Below are 24,707 nucleotides of genomic sequence, written 5' to 3' on the forward strand. Positions count from 1 at the left end.
CAGCAGCAGTCGGGGTTATAGTAGTAGTAGTAGTAGTAGTAGTAGTAGTAGTAGCAGTTGTGGTAGTAGTAGTAGAAGTAATAGTGATGGTCAGGAGAATGGTTGATAGAAGGTGGCCAAGACTGACGAAAATATTGCTCAAAGTCTTGCGGTACAAGATAATGATATATTGGCAGACCTTTCCGCTGTAAGTATCGCGATAGAGAGCGATAAAGAAAAAGATTGGGGAATAGATGAAGGAAAAGAGTTCTTCCAGTTATAGACGATAATGCTGAAAAGACCGCAGAATGATATCACGGTGAAAGCTGATAATCATACGGGTCAGTCATTGGCAGAACCATCATAATGGCGTATGATGATAAGCATTGCAGTAAAGGATGATGATAATTGATGAATTGATGATCGCTAATGGCATCTCGGTAACTCATCGGAATGTGGAACAATTATCTCTAATGGGAATGAGACAATTAGTGTTCCGACCTGTAATTATGCCTAATGAAGGACCTTGGAACTTCCCTTGGAGGATGACCCTCTCTTTTTTAGGAGCTGGAGCAGAACATGTTCACAACGGGTAATGAAGTCTAAGAAGAGACGAATGAAGAAGAAAATGAAGATAAGTTCAAAGGAAAAAATGGAGGATCTCAGCTTTGATACTCATACTCATTTGTCTGTATTGTAACTCCATTTTACAAGGTTACAGTGTTGATGACCTTATGTGAGAGAGTCACATTGTTGAGGACTTCAATTGACAGGGTCACAAATTTGAAGGCTCCTTTTGAGAGGCTCATTGTGTTGACTTCCTTTGACAAGGAATAGATGTCTGTTGAACCCTAAGATTTCACCTCAAGAAAGAATTCATAAGTATTTACTCTGTTGGGAGTTTCATATACTATACAATGGGAATAAATCTACTGCACGACGGGAATGAATATGAAAGAGGAATGTTGCATCTGGTGCACAGTGGGAATAAATCTGAAACGGAAGTTGCATCTTCTGCAATGTGGGAATAACTGAAACAGTCCGTGAATAATGAATCTTCATAAATCAATCAGTGATACAGACTTCCTCGATCTAATCGAATACATTAAAGGTTAAACAGTTGATGGAAATACCTGATTTTAGTTACTTATTTCCATCATTACGACAAGAAATAAAGGTATATAGATACTGAAGATGAGCTTATTGATATAAAGATGTGATCAGAAGGAAAGAAGGTGTCAAGCAAACGAAAATGCAGAACTGAAACAGATCAAGGAGTAAGAGTAAATAAAAATGCATGATGAATGCAGGTCAGGAAGTAAGTGAAAATACAGGAGCGAAATAGATCAAAGACTTTGAGCAAACGAAAAATACAGAAATGATAGACACCAGGAAGTTCAAGCCACCAACGAATTGGCAGCGATGGTAAAGAACGAGGAAATGTTGGGTAAACAAACAAGCTGGGGTGGGGCACGGGAGAAAGACAAGACAAAGCGGCCCATTGCCTCGCTACGCCCCAAAGTTCACTATCGGTCCGCCATCGCCAGCAAGACTCTACAAGTTTAATGAATTTGGGAAAGTGCGCAGCCATCCCTTCCTCGGTGGTGGCAGCGGAGGCAATCCGGCAATGTATATATCACAGGCACAATGGGATAGATTGCATGTGTTTATCGGGAGAGAAGAAATGATACGCCTCCCCCGAGTTGAAATTGGAGATAGAGATTAGCATTATTGCAAAACTGGCTCTTAACAAACAACACTTCGAAAATGAAAGGATGTAATCAGAAAAGTATGTTATGTATAGTTTGGCTAAATGTGCCGATTTCGGAAGCAATGTGTGAGGTAGAAAAAGTCGTCGCAATCTCTTCCCATTTCTAGTCTTAGATATTTCAAGCTCTTTACAAGGTATTTTGAAATATTATAAGGTTTTTCTGAAGGACTTTCAAGACATTTCAAGGACTTATCATCAAGTCTTTCGACCCACGTCAAGGTGATCCAGGGAATTATTAACGTTTTTCATGATGCTTTAAGGAGCTTCAAGGTATTATCAAGTCTTATACGTATTTTTAAGGATCTTCAAAGGATTATCAAATCTCTCAACATAGTTCAAGGTAATTCAAGGTATCTGCTTGGTCTGAAGTACCCGAGTACAAGTGGAAACTGTTACTTTTTGAAAATGTAGTCGACATGTATAAAAATATTTCATCAGATAGTATTGGCTTGGTCACAACATTTCTCATATTCGGGGAAAATTCAGTAATGTAGTATCCCCTGAAGGTAAATTGATACTCGTACATATCATCAGTTATGTAATGAAATTACCTGTAATTACCCAGGCTAATTTATGCCTCTCAGTTAAGCAATATATATATTTTTTTAGTTATCACGACAAATTTGCTTTTGGCAGAGACGTCTATGAAAATTTGAAAGAATAGTAAAATTGAAATGTTCTTCATGTGCCTGGGTCTACATTTCCTTTCCCGAGCGGGGCTCAGAAATATCTTGGAGGAGTGAAAAAACTTGGAGTCTCTAGGGGGAGGGTTGAAGACGGGGACCCAGTTGCCCCTTCTCGAAGAACTTTTCTTAAAGTAAAATTAAATACTCTGGCTTGTAGCTCATACCCACACCTGTACCAAACTTTTTAATGTTGTGGGAATGTAAGATAAGGTAGAGACGATATCTTGAAAGAAATTCTCTCTCTCTCTCTCTCTCTCTCTCTCTCTCTCTCTCTCTCTCTCTCTCTCTCTCTCTCTCTCTCTCTCTCTCCACATAATACGAGCAAGAAGTCTCCTCTAGCTCAAAATGAGTCCAACGTTTTCCCGCTCCTTCTTAGAGCGCAGCCTTCAATCTGAAGGAGCCTCATAAAAGAGGTTTTGTTGTTGTTGTATGATAGTGATAATGATAATAGTATCGGTGCACACACACACACACACACACACACACACACACACACACACACACACACACACACACACACACACCAAGACACATAACCGGACACAAATTAAAAGTCATAAATCTGCGTTACACTCGACGGAAAAGAGGGCAGTGATGATAGTCTCGCCTCAAATATTATTTGGAGCGCGTCACCTCCAACACTTGTGAACACGTTCTGATAAACCTCACCACGGTGATCTGGCTGGCTGTCACGAACCAGGGTATTGACTGCTCTCTGACAGAATCAGGTGCTGAATCCAGTTTGACTCTGGGGAGAAGGTAACTGTAGTTGCGTGTGTGTGTGTGTGTGTGTGTGTGTGTGTGTGTGTGTGTGTGTGTGTGTGTGTGAAGCAGGTAGCAGGTGCTGACAGAGGAGGATACAGGAAGAATGCCGAAAGAGGAGGAATATCTTGACTGATGAAAGATGAGAGGAACGACGATGAAAGATTATAAAGATTTTTTCCCTTTGGGTACGACCCTTGAGCACGACGGTACTACCCTTGAGTACGATGATGCGACCCTAAAGCACGTCGGTACGACCCTTAAGTACGACGGTGCGACTTTTAAGGATGACGGTAGGATCCTTGAGCATGATGGTACAACTCCTAAGCCGATCTCACAACCCTTAAACACGCGATGTATGACCCTCGAAGACGACGGAGACGGAGTCCATTGGCATCCTCTTCTGGAGACGGAGTTTCATTGGCCTCTTCGTCTGGACATGGAGTCCCTTGGCCTCTTCAGAACACGGGATCTGTGTGTGATGGCCTATCCTTTGCCCTCACCCTTTAGGGATCAAGGTACTCCGTCATACTAGTGGATCATACCGCCCTACTCATGGGGTGAAATACCCAGAAACTTCCTCACCAGAGAACAACCATGACGAAAGGAAAGACAAAAGGCATAGAACAAAGATTGAGAATATCATATCATAGTTCAAAGGTTTGAAAGAGCTGCTCCTTCGATAAACAAGAACCTGAGGCGCTTTAGAGAAACGTCTGCAAAAGATGAAACTCAAATATAACTCATAGTGAAGAAATAAGTGAAATGTAAGTCATACAGTTTAGTAAATTGTTTCAGTCTTATGACCTATTACATTTGGAACACACTCTGATACAGAGGTTGTCCTGTAACTCACATTCGAAGTAGAATCACGACACTCCTAGACTTTGAACGTGTCTTCACCACCACAACACATTCTTCACCTGGCCGTGGGTCTTGAAGCTCACCTTTTAAAAAGACGTGTACAAAGCCATTTGCAAGGGCTTTAAGTATTCACAGACGGAAGTGCCTCGACTCCAGTGTCATTTACCAAAGAATTGGAAGAAGAAATACATAATTCCATCTCATAAAAGAGGAAGGCAAGTGATTCCAGAAAACGTCTCAGACTAAAAATCCCATATTCTCTTTTGTCGAAATTTACGATAACAAAGAAACACTTAATCTCATCACATGACCCGCTTGTGCCCCAGGCAACGCTGGAATAAAAAGGCTTGTTCCCGTTTCTTAAAATCGTCTAATTGCTATAACTGGATTTGAACCCCTTGCATACGACGGTGTAACACTAGAGCACGTCGGTACGACCCCTGAATACAACGTGTGCGATCCACAAGCCCGTCCGCACGACCCTTGGATATGATGGCTTGGCCATCGTTGACCTGATATGTAGGTCAGATCAAAGGTCATCATACCCAAGGGCAGTACATTAGTGCTAAAGGATCATACTTTCGTGCTCAAGGATCGTACTGTCCAGCACATCTAGCGCTCATCCTCCACGAATCTTCGTTTTTTTACGAAATTCGGTCTGAATTTATTTTGTTTTTGTAAAAGAGAATCTAAATTTAAACGTCTTATCAGAACAGAAGCAATGGCTAGTCAGCCCTGGTTAATACCGCGACAGGGGAGCCATACAACTTCCCATGACTAGAGTTATTATAGAAAGCGATCATTAGTTGCAGTGATTATTAATTATAGACGGCTGTAATTAGACGAAGAGAGGGGTCATTAGGGTAAGGGGTGAGGGACATGGTCTAATTCAGGCCTACAATTTGATGACTTGGTCAATGATAATTACGAAAAGAGGCTTTCAGTTCGCCCCTGCTCGAGGGTATTTGAGGGAAATATTGCCTGTGTAAAATGTGTGTCTTCAGTGGTTTTATTTATGCGTAAGGTCATACAAGGTGAGGGGAAAATGTATGCTGTTACCGTTCTCTCTCTCTCTCTCTCTCTCTCTCTCTCTCTCTCTCTCTCTCTCTCTCTCTCTCTCTCTCTCTCTCTCTCTCTCTCTCTCCGCTTCCGCCTCGCTGCCTTCTTATTTTATCTCCACTTAATACGTAATTTCAGGAAATACGTGTGTCGAATTGTCAATTCCTCTTCCCTTCCCTCCATCTGTGGCGGTCAGCTCTTCCTGCCTCTCACCTCTCACTCCATCCTCTTACCCTCTCCCTCTTTCTCACCCCTCCTCCTGCCTCTCACCTCTCACTCCATCCCCTTACCCTCTCCATCAATCTCCCTCACTCTCACCCTCTCCTCAGCCCTCCTCTAATTCCACCAACCCTTTTTTTCCACGTTCCTCTCTCTCTCTCTCTCTCTCTCTCTCTCTCTCTCTCTCTCTCTCTCTCTCTCTCTCTCTCTCTCTCTCTCTCTCTCTCTCTCTCTCATCACAATAACAATAGCTCATTACAATAACGCATCACAAAACTTTAATGAGAGAGGGAATGGGGCGCAGTTTTTATTTCTCAATCGTGCCCAAGGCATTTGACGGAAGTACACCACAAAATCTTGGTAACTGAGATGGCGAAGCAAATCCTTAAGGGTAAGATTCTACACCCCTATCCATTACGATCCATTCCACCCTATACCCCCCACCATCACACACATCACCGCTAACCCCCTCACACACACACACACACACACACACACACACACACACACACACACACACACACACACACACACACACACTCGCACACACACACACACACACACACACACACACACACACACACACACACACACACACACACACACACACATCTCACCCCGGAAAGTAAATTGTCCCACTAGATCTATGCTCGTGAAGGCTCGTCATATACTTATGGGAGACAGATGTACATTATCCCGGCCAAGCCTCTCATTTATATGAGTGACGTAATTTTGTTTTTTTGTGCAACTTATCCATTTGTAAGCAGTGACGTATACTATCCATTTGTAACAGCGACGTATAGTATGCTCCGGCATGCTTTATGAAGAGGGAGGGAAAATGAACATGGGAAGACTGAATTTCGTATATCGTTGCTGACTAATGAACTGGCTTGGGCTCGATCCCCGGCGCGGGCAGATGGCGCACGGTTCACCCAGCTGTTCATACGGTTGCCATCTTCGGCTGTGAAAGGCTTAGCCAGCCAGCAGTTTTTATCTCGGCTCGAATCCACTCAGGGGGTGTCCATGTCTGACATAGGGCCATCGACGAGATCGTATCACCGTCAGCAGACGGGAAAGAGTACAGCTTCGTCGAGGGCCATCTTGCTCCAAATACCCACCTAACCCTGTTCCTGCGTGGAGCGAAGCTTCCAAAATTGCAGTAGGAACCCCATAAAAAAGAGCACAGCGGTTATATAATCTAATCTAAATCAGATACGTTGATAGTGTTGCATATAAACGAAGTCCTTATGTGGCATCCCAGATGAATTGAATTATTCTTATGTAATGTGTATAAAAACGCTGGTGAGTGGAGGTAGTATCCACACCCAAGCAGGAGCTATGGTGAGTTGAGAGCCTAAAGCAACGTTCTTGGTAATTCGGCTTTGCCTCGCTAGGGCTCTGGGATGCAGGAGGACCCTCAGGAAAATCACCATCAAATCGTAATCTCATTTAAGGGTATTCATGTCTGAAACATTTTTTTTATCCCCCTTGATAAGTGACCTTACGTGGCCTTACGTAAAGTTATATAGCTAGGGAAAAAAACGATAAGTGAAGCTATCACGTTTTTCTGTTCCTGAAAAACAGGATTGTCTGTTTATTCTCGCTGATGATTATTGATTGGATCAAGTATTCTATTTTTTGCGTTGGTCTTGACAAATGGAAAGTAAGATACACTTATATAAGTGTGGAAGTCTCACTGTGTCACAATGGACATGGGTTGATGAGGTGTGCGAGTTATTTCAGAAACTGTATGAACCTCTTCCACTCCAAGGACGTGGAATGGAGCTAAAGATGATGGATAGGTAGACGTATTTAAGTATAGGGAAGATGACCGACGACCAAGGGTCTGAGACTGTAAACCCCTCAGACTAAGCAAGCCCATACTTGCTGTCTTTACTTTTCCTGAACTTTTATCGTTTTTTCCTTGCTTTCATCCCCTCGAAACTCAGCTCTTGCGACCAGGGAAACATTATCATTGTTTTTTGGGATTCGAATAATAAGCACATGTTCTTGTATGAACATTACAAACATATACTCTGCAAATATATCTATGTTTCGTGTCCCCCCCCCCCCCCTCACTTGGCAGATATAGTCGTTGAACCTGTCCCTATGTTGTAGGAAATTCTTACCATATTCTTTCAAAGTGCCTCACCAATATCCGTTTTGTTTCCTAACAGATGCGGGGCGGCAGTCGAGATCGGCGGAGCTGGCAGTGGTGGACGACGGTGACGTGGTTCTTGCTCATCCTGAAGGCGACGGAAGCGGAGGGGGAGCAGAGGTTCGCCAACGAGCCTTCACCACAGACCGCCGTGATCGGGTCGACAGTGGTGCTACCCTGCAGGATCATCAACAAGGTGGGCGTCCTGCAGTGGACCAGGGATGACTTCGGCCTCGGCAACGAGAGGGAACTGTACGCCTTCAAGCGCTACACCATGATTGGTTCCGACGAAGAAGGTAATGTTGTGGGTCCTCTCGCACCCCTTTTCCTCACTCTGTACAACCGCCCTCCGTTTTCTGATTCTCTCTCTCTCTCTCTCTCTCTCTCTCTCTCTCTCTCTCTCTCTCTCTCTCTCTCTCTCTCTCTCTCTCTCTCTCTGCCATATGACACTACAATAACCAAATCGTTCCATTTCCTCTCCATCTAGTGCATAACACTCATACTCTATCAGCACTAAACCACGGAGCTTCCTCGGAAAAAAAACTGGACTGAAATTGCCTCCGACGATAACGCGCGTCTTCATGATGTAAAATTAGTGTATTTTGAAGACTTTAAGACATTATGGCCCTCAGGAATAGACGTCTGAACAATCTATAAAACTGCCTCCCGAGAGGAATAATGCATTACACCACTCTAAACACCATTTCGCATCCCTGCAGAACAATTCACAAGCGGAATGATAGCGGTTCACCTCCTAATGTGCACTAAAAATTCTCCACAAGAGCCAATAGCAGTAATGGGCCATCCAAATTCGCAGAGGGCTAATGTGAACCCACACGCACGGTATCCGACACTTCATGACACCGAACAAAACGCGATACACTCCATGACACCACCCACAATACCTGACACTACGGGAGATCCTGCACAACACACACACACACACACCCGGGCAAGCGTGGTATAGGATGTCGTCACTCACCATGAATCACCACGGACGGTTTGCTAGGGTTAGTTCGATTCCTGGTCGCGAGAGTCGGTCCGCACCCAACCTAGGTGCTCATTCTTCCCTCGGGGTTTGTTGATAACCGGGTACCTGGCTTAGGCTGTCACACACACACACACACACACACACACACATACGTTTCGAACCATTCAAAGATCCTTTGTCATTCAGAGCAACCATTATCCCTGATACATATTCAATAATGATGATAGTACTCTTTGACAATGATAACGATACTGATAGAAATAATCTATCTATCTATGTATCTATCTATGTATCTATCTATCTATCTATATATATATATATATATATATATATATATATATATATATATATATATATATATATTTATTGATAATGGTATGTATGTGCGTATGTCTGATTATTATTTGTGTGTTACTTCGGGAGAGTTATACACTTTGTGTGTGTGTGTGTGTGTGTGTGTGTGTGTGTGTGTGTGTGTGTGGAAAATTCCCGTCCATAAATTGATATGAAACTCCCTGTAGAACAGTATTTGGGAGTTCGGTACATTTTGGTCCGAAGATTAGGACCTTCTCCAGAAGACTGACAAGAAACTTGATACAACAAAAATAGGAGGAAGGGTTGAAAAGGGCAGGTCAGGTCGCATAACCTGTCGTATTGGGGTGAGGGAAGAACATGGGATAATCCTCATGATAAGCCTCCATCTGGATGAGATTAGAAATCCGCCAACCCCCATCACGTTGAATGTCTCTTAAGAGGATTATTTGAGACACACACACACACACACACACACACACCTCACCTCATCCCATATGGCAGGTTATGTGACTTGACGTAACCTGACCTGACCTGATCCTGTCAACCTTATTCTCTTGTTGTATTATATATTTTGTTGACATGGTGAAGAGGTTCCTAGTGCCTAGACCAAAACATGCCGTCTGGTATTAGTACAGCTGATATAAGTCAGCACATAGTTACATGCAACAGATCCTCTGTGTGTGTGTGTGTGTGTGTGTGTGTGTGTGTGTGTGTGTGTGTGTGTGTGTGTGTGTGTGCAAAGAGACAGTACTTCCGGCAATCTTTCATCTCCTCACGTGGTACAGTGGAGAGAGAGTAATGCTTCTGTAAGGGTCGATCAAGGTCATAACATGATATCTGTTGATTTCGTGAGTAGGAGAAGTAATAACACACACTTCCTCCTTCTTACCGTCCCTCCTACAGGAGACCTTAAATCACATCCCTCCCGTCCTCCCTCCTACAGGAGACTTCAGCCTTCGCATCAGCCCCGTGACTTTGGAGGACGACTCATACTTCCAATGTCAGGTGACAGGGTGGCGAGACATCCCTGGGGTCAGGTCCCAGACAGCTAAGCTGACGGTGTACGTGCACCCAGAGCCCCCGGAGATCGTACAGGGCCCCGTCGTCACTACTACTGCAGGGGCAGGAGTACAGCTCACCTGCATCTCCCGAGGGGGCAAGCCTGCAGCAGAGGTACGTCCTGCGTCGTTCATATTGTGGAGGTGGAACGTGTGCTGTGGTGTTGCAATGGATGAATGATGTGTAAGGCAGAGTGTAAGTATTTTTACGGTGTATGAGTAAATATCAGGGTGTAAATATAAGTGCCTAGGAGAAGAGGTACGAGGATATAAGTACAAGTGCCTACAAGGGAAAAAATTGCGTGGGTGGTGGTATGAGAACTTACATGGGAAGGAAATACAAGGATGTAAGTATAAGGACCTCTTAGAAAAGGATATACGAGGATGTAGGTATGACTTACCTAAAAGGGAAGGAAATACATGGGCGTAAGTATAAGAGACGACAAGGGAAATGAGTATGAGGGTGTAAGTATGAGTTATCTACAAGGAAAGGAGATAAAAGGATGGAAGTATAAGGGCCTACAAAGAAAGGAATGACCAAAGGTGTAAAGGAATGTTGAAATGTTTTAGGATGGTCTTCATAGAGATGTATTGTTGGATGAGAGTTGTTGTTGACTGGTGTGCAATTGCCTATCCGTAATTGGCTGTTTTGTACTGTACGGGCGGGGAGTTCTACACTCGCGAGCTGTGTGTGTGTGTGTGTGTGTGTGTGTGTGTGTGTGTGTGTGTAGGTAAGACACTAACACCTGCGTTTTCCTTAATTGCTCTGAGGAGTATAAATTCATAGTCTGGATCCACTGGAATCTCACTTTCCTCTCTTTTTTTCTCTCCCTCAGTCTGACCCTGTCTTCCCTCCCTCACAGATCCAGTGGCTGGACGGGGCAGGTCGAGTGGTCACGGAGGGCATCGAGTACTCGACAGAGCTCCTTCAAGATGGTCATCGAAGGGACGGCAAATCCACCCTCAGTTTCCTGGCTGCCCGGGAGCACCACAACGCCGTCTTCACTTGCACCGCCTCGAACCCCGCCCTTCACCAGCCCTTCAGGACCCAGGTACGTTTAATGTACAGGGCGCAGGTACTATCACGGTACAGAGGTAGGTACTTTCATGGTACAGGGGCAGGTACGATCCCAACATAAGCGCAGTTACTTTCATGGTTATAGGAGCAATTAACCTCATGGAACAGGAGCAGGTACCTTCTTGGTACAAGGTTAGGTGCTTTTATGGTACATGGTACAAGGGAAGGAATGATTAAGGTACATGGAACAAGGATTATAGTATATTCACACCCATACACATACACCAGGTTATGCTCACTCAAACCCAGACACCAAGTATACTCATTCATACACACGCAGCCGGTATGCTCACTCATGCATAGACATTAGGTATACTCGTTCATACACCTACACTAGATATTTCATGAATACACGTACGGCAAGTATACGTACACAGACACTAAGTATTCCATAGTGATATACTCAGCATTCATATTGATATATCCTTATTCATGTGATATACCTTGTATATCTCTGTGAAGAACATGAATACATTAGTCTTCTGCTTGATATATAACGAGAAAATGAAAATTCAGCTACACATTCACCTTCATTAGGAAGATGATACAGGTTGAATTCATTTTCCCCTGTTTTTAAGGATTATTACGTTAATGTGAACATCTAGATTCATTTTCTTAAAACAGATTTTTACTTCCGTTCCTTTTCGTGGTGGTTAAAAGGCATACGGCAAAACATTCACTCGGTTTTTATTTTAGGATTTTGTGTGAATTTTTCTCCCCGCTCCGTTGCTCCGTTTCTCTTTCCGGAGTTGTTTAGGTTCACTCGTTCTTTTAAAGGTAATGCAGAGCTATTTGCATTCGTACCTTCTTTTAGGATAATGCATAATTGTCTGATATTCTTTCCCTCTTTAGGGTAATGACAAGAAGGCATTATTGTTTACAATCTTTCGCCTGTTTACAGCCTTCCTTTCTTTATAATGAAGCAGCATTATTTACAGTTTCATCTAAAACAATCATTATTATTTACAATTCATTAGACTGAAGCAGCATTAGTTACAATTTCATTAGAAACAATCTTCATTATTTACAGTCTCTTTGGAATGAAGCAGCATTATTTACAAACTTATTAGAATGTAGGAGCATTACTCACAAGCACAGTAGAACGAGGTAGCATTATTTACAACCTCATTAGAATAAAACAGCATTACTTACAACCTCAGTAGAATGAAGCAACATTATTTACAACCATCCCATCTTTAGAATGAAGCAGAATTGGTTACATAGTACCCCCCCCCCCCCCCCCACCTTTATTCAGTCACAGATACTCCTTTTCGTTCTTGCCTCATTTATTTGACTCGTTGTGAGGCAGATGATACAGAACCTTTGACCTTGCTTCAGGTGCGGCTGGAGGTGACCTATCCCCCGGAAGTCACCATAACCCATGACCAGGATGGCTATAGAGAGGGTCAGACGGCAACCTTGACCTGTTCGGCCACGGGGAATCCTTCAGTCCTCTCCTTCAGGTGAGTCCCGAGAGACCAGTTCTGGGAGCCTCCTATAGACAGTCTACATACACCCCAGTCGACTGGTCTGTACTGGTAAAGCTTTTACGAAAGCTAAGGTTTAAGTGCACTAGTGACCTCAGTATAAAAAAAATGTAGTCCCGGTTCAGTTGTGCTGGTAAGTTCAACATGAAATACCGGTACAAGTGTACTAGTAAACCCAGGAAGAAAGTCCCAGTGCCTTGTTTATGCTGGGAAGCCTGTAAAGAAAGAGTAGTAAAGCCCCAATTACAGCAAACAGATAATCCTATATAGGGCCTTCTTTACGTGTATAGGTTAATCGCCCAAAGGGGATTACTAGATCATTAGCTACTGGATTACATGTAATCTGACGCTAGTAAATTACAAGCTATAGCTTTTCTTCGTTACTTTGGCGAAAAATAACTTGTAGGGGGTTTTGTAGCTTGTATATTACAAGAAAGGAAAGGTTGGTGAGATGTCTTCACCACACATTTTCTTCACCAGAGCCAGACTCACAGTCGCAGGTACAAGATCCTTTTTAACCCGATTCCTTTGCCTTGCTGATGTATACGTTAGCCTACCACCCCAGCACCAAACCCCTTTGCAGTTACTTTCGTGGTGAGAAACAAGCCCTCAATCCCCTGTGTAGTTATGCTCAAACCAACCCCCTTCAAGGCGTATTCTTATCTCAGACTTGTAAGTTAATATTCTGACCTACCCATCGCCCCTTCCTAGCTTTTTCCTTAACTTCAGCTTACCCCTTGAAGATGGTTAGTTATGTGGAATTTTGTTACTGAATCACAGTGTTACGTCACGAAGAGACGTGTTATATTGAAGGTTAGCATTTGCGTAATGTTGTTTATGTGTTTCTTGCACCGAAAAACCTCCCACACAAATAAATAGATACATGCATATGTATGTACGTACATAGACAGATAGATGTTATATATCTTGATAGGTAGATGGAAAAAATAGATTTTATATATCTTGATAAGTAGATAGAAATGAAGAGTGATGAATAGATGATATATAGATAGATGACATACAGATTGTGCATGCAAATTGATAGATAGCCATATAAATGGACAGATAGATGAATAGATAGATGTATAACTAAGTAGTTAGTTAGATAGATAGACAGATACATATATAGAGTTTTTCCAAACTAAAATCATTCATGAAGTTTTTTCGCAAAACTCCTGATGTTTCTGTTTCCCGTAGTGGCAGAAGGTATCAGAACATCTATGCATAATAGAAAAAGATATAAATCCTGCCTCTAAATGTACATATATAAATATATAAAGATGCAAAATCCCTTCTAGCTATATAAATTCATTCAGATATCAGAGGCATAAACGATCAAACTCTCTCATTCACTCTCTGTCTTTTCGTACATAAGTAAACAATTGAATCCCATTACTGCACCTGTTCGCAAATTAACCAATCCTCGGTCGTATGCAGATATGAGAGCTAACCAATCCTCTTTGTGTCACATTAAATTGCCAAAAGCTATTGTAATATTTACCAACAAGGTATCAGGTCCTCTTTTTATGTACTGAAAATAAAGTCATCAGATCCTCTCATGGGTTAATCATATTAAGTACTTTACTTGAGGTTTACTTAACAAGAACTCGTATGAATTTAAAGTGTTCGCTAAATTTAACATTATATGATTTTTTTTTTTGCCTTAGACATATTAATTATGATAATAATTATGATAATGAATAAGTGATAATGATGATAATAATCAGTTCCTGCGTATCGCAGTTCAATAGCCTGAAATTGTCAACAAATCCCATTTGACCGTGTTGCTATACGTGCCAAGAGATGATCGTATCCTCTCAGTGTACCACTAGGTATCCGTCATCCACACCGTCCCCCACACCATCGTTTGCACCGTTGTTCGTACCGTATGGTACTCGTTCAGTCGTGCTAAGTTAATTACGCAGCGCCTCATCGTTCTGGACAAGCCTGCGTTATTAGGTTGGTTTCCCTAGTGTGCATACTCTCTCTCTCTCTCTCTCTCTCTCTCTCTCTCTCTCTCTCTCTCTCTCTCTCTCTCTCTCTCTCTCTCTCTCTCTCTCTGCAGTTACCACCGTTCCCCCCATTTCGTTCCCTCTGTACCCTTGTTCTCTCTCCTCTCCTTCATCGCTTCTCACGTCTCCAGCTTTACCTAGTCCTCATTTATCCCTATCTCATTCTTTATCTTCATTTTCTAACTCCTATTTTTTTTGTTGTACCTTCCACGTGTCCCATCCATCTTTCTCCACTATCCTTTTTGCCCCTTTTTCTGTATTACGTCTTTGCTCTTCATTACTTACTTACTTAGCGTTACTCCTCCATCTTAATTCTCTCTCTCTCTCTCTCTCTCTCTCTCTCTCTCTCTCTCTCTCTCTCTCTCTCTCTCTCTCTCTCTCTCTCTCTCTCTCCTTATACTCCCTCTTTCTTCTGCTCTCTCTCTCTCTCTCTCTCTCTCTCTCTCTCTCTCTCTCTCTCTCTCTCTCTCTCTCTCTCTCTCTCTCCCCGTCGTTCTTCCTACTCACCCACTCACGCCCTACTCTCCCAGCCTCTCCCGGTGAAGTAGGTGTGCAGCTTTACCTTGCCCTCCACCACAACTATAAGCATAAAGGAGAAATAAAACCCGGATATAAAGAGCGTATGGGGTTGGTTTACTCACCCCACACAGGCAGTTTACCCTTAACTTTACACCACACCTTACATGTAGGCCTTATGGTCGTATACCTCCGAAATGTATGCCTCTTCATTGTATAATCCTGAACTCCATACATCTTAGCTGTATATCCCCTTATATGTATTCTCTTCGCTGTGCGCCCATGAGAGGTTAACAGATGGATCCACGTTAAGAAAATAGCCAGTAGATGCCTCTCTCTACGGCAGTTCAGTGATGTCAGACGAAGAAGGGAACTAAAGGTTATTCTGAATATGTTTCTCTGTGTATGTTAAGTGGAAACTCGTATATTTGGGTCGTGTGTTGAAGCCTTAGTGACTGGAGTTGGTATGATACATTTTAGAATGTTTATTGGTGCACGAGGGGGGGGCGCGCTCGCTCACACACACACACACACACACACACACACACACACACACACAGTCATATCAGGAGATGGGGCCCCATAAGTGTAGAACTCCCCGCATGTAGTATATAAATAAGTAATTACACACACAAACTCCCTTTTTTCACCTCATGATTAAATAAAATTATTTCATCCACCCCCCCCCCCCCTTTTTTTTTCTTTTCTGTTACTTTTTGTAACAGAATCTCATGCCGTCGGCCAGAAATGTCGAAAGCTCACACAGTCTTCCTTTCATTTGCCTTTATTTCTCAACTTTAGCTTGGTAAAATCTTCTCAGGTCGTCGGAGCAGCGCCCATCTCTCCATTGTCTCTTGCCTCGCTGGATCTCCACACAGCAAAACAATTGACTCCATCTCTCCCATGTCAACAAATATAGAGAGACTGTTTACCCATACCTACCACTACAAAGCTATATAGAGACTGTTTACCCTTACATACCACTGCTACAAACCGCTACAAATTACTTCATACCAGTACTGTACAACCCCCCTCACCATTGACGTAACCTCTGACCTCTCCACCTCCTACAGATGGTACCGAAACGGTCAACCGGTACAGGAGAACAACTCGACCCAACTGGTGGTTCCAGAGGTGACCAGAGACAGCAACCTGGAAGACCTGACCTGTGAAGTGTCGAACGAGGTCGGCTCATCGAGGAAGATCACCAGACTCTCTATACATTGTAAGTCCACCATTAAGGTTCCTCTGCTTCTTCTCTTCTCTTCTGTGTTATCTCTGATTTTTCATTTTCTTTCTTTGTCTTCCTTTTTTATTGCTTTCCTCTAACAGATGGTATGTTCTTCTTTTCTGCCTTCCCTGTTTTTCATGTAGTTTTCTTTTTATCGTGTAATCATACATACATATATTATATATATATATATATATATATATATATATATATATATATATATATATATATATATATATATATAGTATGTGCGCGCGCGTATGTACTTCAGGGGTACTATCGCCCGAACATTCACCTTTAAGTACTTTTAACAGCAACATTTTTTTTTTCCTAGCAGCTCTTTTTAGCTGCTTTGCGGTCTGGAAAATATGTATATTTTTAGATATAGATATTCCTATATCATGCATTTTCCAATTCATTTATAGCTATTTGTGTATAATCCTAAATTATTCATACACTGTGAATGGTATTTAGTATTTATGTTATTCATGGTCTTCCTCACTGATGGAGCAATTATCCAGGAGATTGCGTCATCACCGTGACTCACTTTTCATCTTCATTCGGACCCTTTGAGTCGTACGTGATTTGCATACTAGGTTGACAGGACTTGAGCCTAAAGTGTGTAACCACACACCTAAATTAAACTCCGCATAAGCTGTGTGTGTTCAGAGGGATTCGAGGGAAATACTCGTTGGGTCTGAGGTTTAAAGAGGTAAAACATTGAATGAAGCTCTGGTTGAGGGATTTGTTAGAAGACTCGTGAGGCTTCTGGTTCTTTTATTCGAAACGTGTCCAGATGTCCTTCACACGAAGTTTGCGAGTCAAAACATTGGATTCAACTATCGCTTTTTAAGGATTAAGAAGAAAAATTCATGAAGCTTTTGGTTCAGTGGTTGAAAATGTTGAGGAATCTTTTAGAGGATACATGTAGGTTCACTGATTCCGAATGTTTCGGGATGTGGTTCAAGTGAGGTTAATGAGTCAAAGTATGAAACCGTTTGAAGGATTTGTTCAAGATACATGAAGCTTTAGGTTCAGTGACTTGAAACACTTCGGAACACGGTTTGCATGAAAAATGTGTGTGGAGGAAATTTGCAGACGATGTACAAAACTTGGGGTTCAGTGTTTTGAAATATTCCGGAATTCGGTTCACAGGGACCGAGTGTAAAGGTTCGATGTATTTCATCAAACGGATGTGTTTTCGTGGAGGGTCTTTCGAGTTCCGTCATCAGTGTAGCGCGCGACGCCATTGTGTCAACAGAAGCTCCGTGAATAGGTTGTATTTCTTATTCGGAAGCTCCCCGAGGTGAGTGTAGCTTTGCGGTAAGCAGTGAGGTGAACTGGTATTGCCCTATACCGGGAAATCCTGTGATCTTGGTCGCTTCCTTTATTGTGAAGTCTCGTAGACTGATTGTGTCATGTACGGAGAAGTCCTGTGAACTGACTGGATCCTGTTGAGAAGGTTTGTCAGCTGGATGTATTCGGGTCTAGACGTGGCAATATATACCAAGCTATTTGCCCGAGGCTTTGTCACATGTTCGGTATGTAGGGGGAAAAAGCATATTGGGTAAATTTTTCGCTGTAGTGACATAGCAGCTGTGTTACTGGCATTCTCGGCAACAAACAAGCGTAGGAATATGTTCGAGAATGATCACTTGATGCGTCGTTGTGTTATTTGCACTTTTCATTTAAGGCCTTGTTGCTGGATTCACGGCTAGTCCTCCCGTTTAGGACATTAGAGGTTGATATATTTTATGTAATGTTCGTTATATTGAGTCCCCTGTACAGGATACCGAAGTTTGATCCTATTTATTTCCTGTACCTGCGTAGTCTTAATTGTTTAAGAAAGTTATGATTACAGAAGAGTAAATTACACCATTGTGAATTGGAGTTTGGTACTTTTGTCCCCTAGTTTTAATACTACGTGATGGTTTGGCGTAGTGTGGGGTGCACGGTGGTATGTAGGTTTTGTGATGTACTTTGTTAGTTTGCGTTGGTATGTGATGGAGTTCCGTAGCGTATGGTGGTTTGTGGTGTCGTTTGGTAGTTTGTGCAGTGGTATGTGACGTAGTGTGTGTGTGTGGTGGTATGTAGTGGCGTTTGTAAGTGTTTCGTGATATGTAGGAGAGTCTGGTTGAGTGAGGTGGTATGTGTTGGGTGTGACGCATTAAATTTCGGGATTCGGGGAACGTCTAAACAGTCATCCTTATCGTGCTTGGTAACGTGTCTCTGGCCCAAGCCAAATGCCCGCTCACAAGTGAACAACAGGTTGCGTGTGTGTTGAGCAAGTCCCACACAAGTGTGAGTTAGGAGACCTCAAAGGACCTAAAGTGCTGGTACATAATGGCACATATGAACCTTTGTCGAATATGTTGAGTAGAATATTCCGCTAAATTTTCCGTTATTCAAATAAGAGCAACTGATATCATTAACATGGCATCGTTATTATGGACTTTCAAAAAAAATGCGTCGATCAAAATTGTGTAAATCCCAATCCGTATAGATTTTTTTGAATGAGGATATTAAAAGTATAAATCCAGTTTAAAAAAAAAAAGTTGGAAGAAATTCGATAAAAAATTGCGACCTTTGTAAAATTACGTTTAAAGTTAATAACATTTATACGTATTTCTCTTCAATAAATTATTCTAAAACATAAATTCACAACGAAGGGAAAAATTTTGATGAGTAAATCCAGTAAAATCAGTCGTCTTAAATGCGATCAAATGAAATGATAAATACCTAGGAAATATTCAACTTCGAAAGACAAATAATCCAGCAAAGCCTTGCATTCATAACGGATATTACACTTCGAAAGAGGAGAAATCCAACGCAGGCGTAAATTAATAATAAATATTCGAATTTCTTTGAAAAGGAAAAAATTCCGACAGAATCCACATTTATTTTTTGAACGCCTGCTCTTCACACTTGGCTTCGGAAGACCAACTCGTTGGGGGGGGATCCTTTGGCCCTTGCGACTAAACAATTAGTTCCTGGACTCCCTGCGCTGTCCCGCTCCAGTTTTATAGCCAAAGTTAGCGCCGGGAGCCCAGTTGGAGGGACCACTGCAGCCTGCGAGGAGGAGGCTGTATGATATACCTGTCGATAGGTGGACGTGTAGATACACGATGGTGTCGAGTGGTAAAGACCGAAGGGGAAAAAACGCCACTTGGCGACAGGAACTGCGTTTCTTTTTGCAGTGGACTGGGAGCGGAGGAGAAGCGAATGCCAAGACACGTTTTAAACTTAACAAAATTGTGGGAGACTAAAGACCGAATTATCTCTCACCCGAAGTGGTAAACTTTGATCTAGTGAAATGAGGTGGAGTTCAGGAAAGCCCTCTGTCGTCGGAGATGGTGCGCTGCACCCAAGGTGGTAGGTAGGAACGGCTTTGTCTTAAAACCCACTGTGGTATAAGATTCGATTGAGGTGGCCGTTTTAACCACTGCGGCAAAATGGCCCATACGGTATGTGGTATTGAAAAGACCCGTCATCACCACAGTGGCGAAATGGTTGAAGACAGTGGGTGGTTAAGGTGGCGCACAAACCTCCCAACTCTTCCCAGAGCAGACCCCGTCTTGTTTATTCTTTCCCTGCAGCTGCGGGAGTGGTGGACGGAGGGGAATCCATCATTTGCCCAAGACGAACCGATAAATAATCACAGTGCTGGAAGACGTTGCCAGCCAGGCTCTAGCTGGCTGTGGCGCCCTGTCCTCCTCCTCCTCCCTCACACCCCACGCTACCTCCCCCCTCCTGCATCATCCCCAACTCCTGCCCCTCCACCACTCTTCCCCGCCACCACCAGTGCGATCCTCCAGCCAAAACCTCATCAACGTTTGATGCATTACTTTGTAGATTTTCACCTTTACCACCACCACCTTACCTTATTTCCCTTACCTTCCACTCCCTTTCCCTTCTTACCCACCTCCTCCTCCCCCCTCTACCGGATAGTAGCCACTTCCAATCGTTACCGACTTAACCGGCGTCGGCCCGCACCCCGCCGGCTGGCCGGTTACTGGTGTATCATTAACCGTACTAGGGCCGATCAATGCGTGGCCCCCGGGTTTTGCCTATGTAATTATGGGTAGTGCGGCAATTAGGGACCTGCTTCAACCCCTGCCCCCAACTGGTATTAATTAGCCCATTCACTAATGGATGAACTTAGTAAAGGCTGTTAAACTCCATGAAAGAATATTGCTGGAAGAGCGCAGCCACAAGGAATGGTTTATATTTAACGGCAAGGCGGAGGCCAGGTTAAAAAAGTGAGGCAACATTTGGCGAAGGAAAAACGTAAATCAGTGGGAGATATTTAAGGTGTTTTTCTGTGTACTGATATTTGATGGTGTTTCCCGGGGAGGTAAGAAGAGGGTGTTAAGGACTGTTGACGGAGTGTTGTTAAGGTTAGGTGATGGGGGGTGGGGAGATGTGGGTGGGGCGGAACGTTGGGAATAGGGCGAAATGTTTCGAATGGGGGGAGGATGGGTTGTTTTTTCCGATGGGTTAAGTCTGTAAACTGGGCCGAAATGTTTCGAATGGGGAGAACTGTTCCAGATCAAGTGACTTGTTTGGCAAGGGTTCGGACTCTTTCGGAAGAGTTCGGAATGTTTTCGGGTGGGGTGGAGTGACTGGCGATGTGTTGGTAAGAATGATGTATCTAAGAAGAGCCCAGAGCGTCACAAGAAAGACACTGAGAAATGGCAGTCGTATCTGCAGATGGCTTAGTAGAAATATACAATCTTTTTCGGTAAATAAAGTTTTTGAGGAATCGAGTGCGTGCAATCGATTTTCTTTTCGTTTTCTGGTCGTACCCTTAGGAGAGAGAGAGAGTGATAGGATGTGCATGAAGAATTGACATTTCATCATAAAATGACATTTTCAGAGATTCGTAGATTGATTTTAGGGGAAAAGAAGTCATTCATTATCAAAGTCATTGACAATAGGTTTGTATTAATGGAATACTCTTGAAAGATTTCTTATTCGTATATGCTGTGTGTATATACTGATGCTTAGCGTTATATTTAGGTGTACATAATTTTATTTAAGTTACTGGGAACATTATTCAAGGCATAAGAGTGCCTGAAATTCGGCTAAAATTGAAAGTGATGGTGTGGTAGCCAGAGATTGAATCCAAAGAGGTTTATATTTCCCATGGTGGCGAGTCGGGTGTTGGAATAGGACGTTGAAATGGAAAGAAGGAAAGGGGGAAAGGATAACAAGACAGCGGAAGGGGTAAAAAGGATAATAAGAGTGGCAACGAAGGCAGAGAGGAGGAGGAGGAGATGGGAAAGGAGAGAAAAAAGATGAGGTGCACTTGTGGAGGCAATGAGTGCATGGAACAGATCCAGGAAAGTGAAGGGCGAAAAAAATTCGTGGGAAGTTGAAGCAGAAATGCACAAAAATCCAGTAATACAGATGACCTGAGGAGAGGGGAACTTGTGGTCACGGGAAATTATGGTGAGAAGTCAGTGAAAAGGTAAATTTGGGAAGGAGAGAGAAGTTGGTGAGGAGTTGGCCTCTCGCATCTAAGGAGAAGTTAAGAGCGGCAGATTATGCTAAAACCGCGCTTTTTTAACGGTGTTGCGGGGGGAGGGGGTGTCAAGGAAGGGTGGTGATGGGAGATTGGAGGCCGAAGAGGGATGTTGAGGGTAGATGAAGATAAGAGGGTGGTAATGGGGAGATAGAGACAGGGAGGAGATAGTAAGGGGAGATAGTGACGGAGATGAGATATTTGAAGGAGATAGTCATGGGAATAGATAGTAAAGAGAGAGAGACGCAGGATGAAGATACACACACACACACACACACACACACACACAGCGACGGAGGTGCTGGGGAGTTCCCCCCCCCCCCCCCCCCCCCCCCCCCCACGGCTGTTGCTATGGAGTGGTAGGAGCTCCTGTCAAGTGGCCATAGTGGGACGTGTATTACACCACCATGTGTGTGGGAAGTAGAACGTGGAGAAAATTACGAGGAATTAGAATTGCCAAGCCCTGGCCAGCTGAGGTATTACCTGCTCAGCTTAGACTGATCATCCTGGCCAGCTTAGGTCTGGTCTACTGATGCTTGAACTCCGCAAGCTTGACCTGGGCAAGCCTGGCTGGCTTAGGTCTGGCCTAGTGACGCTTGAACTCCTCGAGCCTGACCTGATAAAGCCTAGCATACGCATGCCTGAAGAGGCAGTCTTCTTGGAGGAGGGACAAGTACCTTTTGCGGGGAGGAAGAGAAGTAGCCTGGAGAGGGAGGGGGTATGATGATGGGGGATGGGTGGTCGTGATGAGGCACTGAATAGAGGGGGAAAGTGGGTACTGGGGCCGGGGGAACCATTCCCAGAACGCCCCCCCTGTTACCCCACAAACCCACCCTAAGCTGATCCTATTTACCAATGTACTCTGCCAACACACATGGCCCAGAATGTCAGATTTATGTGTAGGTCAATGTCTTTTTTTCTTCATTCTTTTATTCCCTTTTTTCTATGTGTTTCTCACACCTGTGATTCCTTCTCAACATTTGCCACCGGTTACTTTTGCATATTATCTACTTTTCAATATTCATCCTCGGTTTTATGTGTTGTCTGTGATCCTCCTTTATGTATCATATATTTATCTTTGCATGTGATCACTTTTCATCCTTTACGCACTACATTTCTTTCGTCTCTTGTTTCATCAACACTCTACGTATTTATCGAACTCCGGTCATTTATTCCTTTCATTCATCAGTGTGTTACTTGTGTCTGATCGTTCACTTCAGATGTCATTCCTTACTTCATCATTCATCAGATGTGTAGAAGAATAAGATAGTCCGGAAAATTACTTCTAGCCTTCTATAAATTGAGTTTCCATTAATTGGGCTTCGTTACATTGGGTTTCATTAAACTGCTTTAGCATTAATTGGGTTACCATAAGTAGGCTGTATAGACAGTACTAGTTTATGGCGGATTACAGTAAGTGGAATGACTGTAATTTGTATATTCCTGTCTCTCGTTAATGGAAATTGTAATTCCAATCGTTTTCACTCGATTAATCTCTTCTGGTGATGTAAATAGTGTCCATATAGATAGGACTGTCGATCCCCTCTACCCAAGTCCTCAAAATTAAGGTTTTTGAGAGAACAAAACCTTCTCTTGGACATCGAAAAAAAGTTTTCGAATTTTTTATTTTCAGTTCTTTGTAAGATTTTATATCGATGTGTCGGTATCACTCGAGATTGTGTTGCAGAACACGCCAATAAATTTCTCATGATTCATTTTCATAGCGACGATAAAGTTAAGGTATGGGGAAAGCCGCATATGGGCCAGTTGGATGCATTAAGCTTTTACTGTACCAGAGTTGGTGTACGAGATGAATGATGTATTAAAAAATAAATGAATAAATGAAATATTTGACAATGTACAGGCTTTTACAAAAGAATTCAGATATTTATAGGTCGTATCATATAAGGGAAAAGATAAAAGAATTCGATTTTGGGGAAGTAAAGTTTCATTAAAAAAGCTTATTCTACATTTTTTTTCAAAACTGAAATAGCTTAAGACTTGCAGAAAAAATAGTTCTTTATATCCGCAGTGAGTGGATTGCGCTACCTGTAGCGAATAACACACATTGTGTGTATATGTATATATATATATATATATATATATATATATATATATATATATATGTGTGTGTGTGTCTGTGTGTGTAATCGTATGTATATATACGTATATCAATTATTGGAGATAAAAAAAAATAACTAACCTGAAGAGTATCACTTACCGAGAACATTCTCAAGTGAAATTAATATATGAATAGATCATGAATGCAACATTCCACAGGATGGGGAGCAGCCTGGGCTGCATGGAGTTGCCAGGTATCACGCAATGACGCCACCCACATCTGTGTGGTGACTGAGTGGAGCTTCGTGGTGGAGCGCTTGTTTTTTTTTTTCTCGTATAACATAACGTATTGAGAACATACGTCAGGCGTTCTCGTCTTAATGCTGTGCAGTGACAATTTTACATAAAAATTCCTCCGGTCTGGGTCTTTTTCAACTTTTTTTTTTTTTTGAGGTGGGGGTAGGGGTTCAAGTAACAAATAGTTAACGAAGGCTTTAAAAAAGTTCATCAAACTTAAGAGGAAAAAAAAGTTCGGTTTACTTTTAACTAAAATGTAGGTCTTTGAGCCTTGCAGGTTAGGTTAAAGGACAATGTTAGTGGTATATAGAAGCATTTCGTGATTTTGCTGGGAAGATGAACACTTCAGGTGGTTTTTTGTTTAAACGATTGTTTTTTTTTATGACTGTTTCATTGGTTATCAAGTTGAATGGCTAATTTGATTGTCACTTAGTAATTGTAGTTCTCTTACTGACTTGGCTTTAAATTTGGAGGTTCTGTAATTATGATGTAGTGGCTCCCTCGTCAGATGACTAATTTGGTGGTTTCTCTAATGAACGCTAATGCTGTGGTCCTCTTAACTGAATGGGCAATTGAGTGGTTCTCTGGTTAAATCACTGATGTAGTGATTATCTGGTTCTTGATTAGGTAGGTAGTACC

General features: G+C 42.6%; 1 protein-coding gene across 2 annotated transcripts in view; it reads left to right on the forward strand.

Moving 5' to 3' along the window:
- LOC139757763 (irregular chiasm C-roughest protein-like) overlaps positions 1-24,707 on the forward strand; it is a 102,283-nt gene that overhangs the window by 56,652 nt on the left and 20,924 nt on the right. For both annotated transcript variants that reach the window (XM_071678543.1, XM_071678544.1), the window contains exons 2-6: positions 7,518-7,794; positions 9,748-9,977; positions 10,726-10,914; positions 12,279-12,403; positions 16,029-16,180. In XM_071678543.1, coding sequence (XP_071534644.1) covers positions 7,518-7,794; positions 9,748-9,977; positions 10,726-10,914; positions 12,279-12,403; positions 16,029-16,180 — 973 coding nt within the window. The remainder of the gene's footprint in view (positions 1-7,517; positions 7,795-9,747; positions 9,978-10,725; positions 10,915-12,278; positions 12,404-16,028; positions 16,181-24,707) is intronic.

The sequence above is a fragment of the Panulirus ornatus genome, chromosome 28 (genome assembly GCF_036320965.1).
Source record: "Panulirus ornatus isolate Po-2019 chromosome 28, ASM3632096v1, whole genome shotgun sequence".
Classification (NCBI taxonomy): domain Eukaryota; kingdom Metazoa; phylum Arthropoda; class Malacostraca; order Decapoda; family Palinuridae; genus Panulirus; species Panulirus ornatus.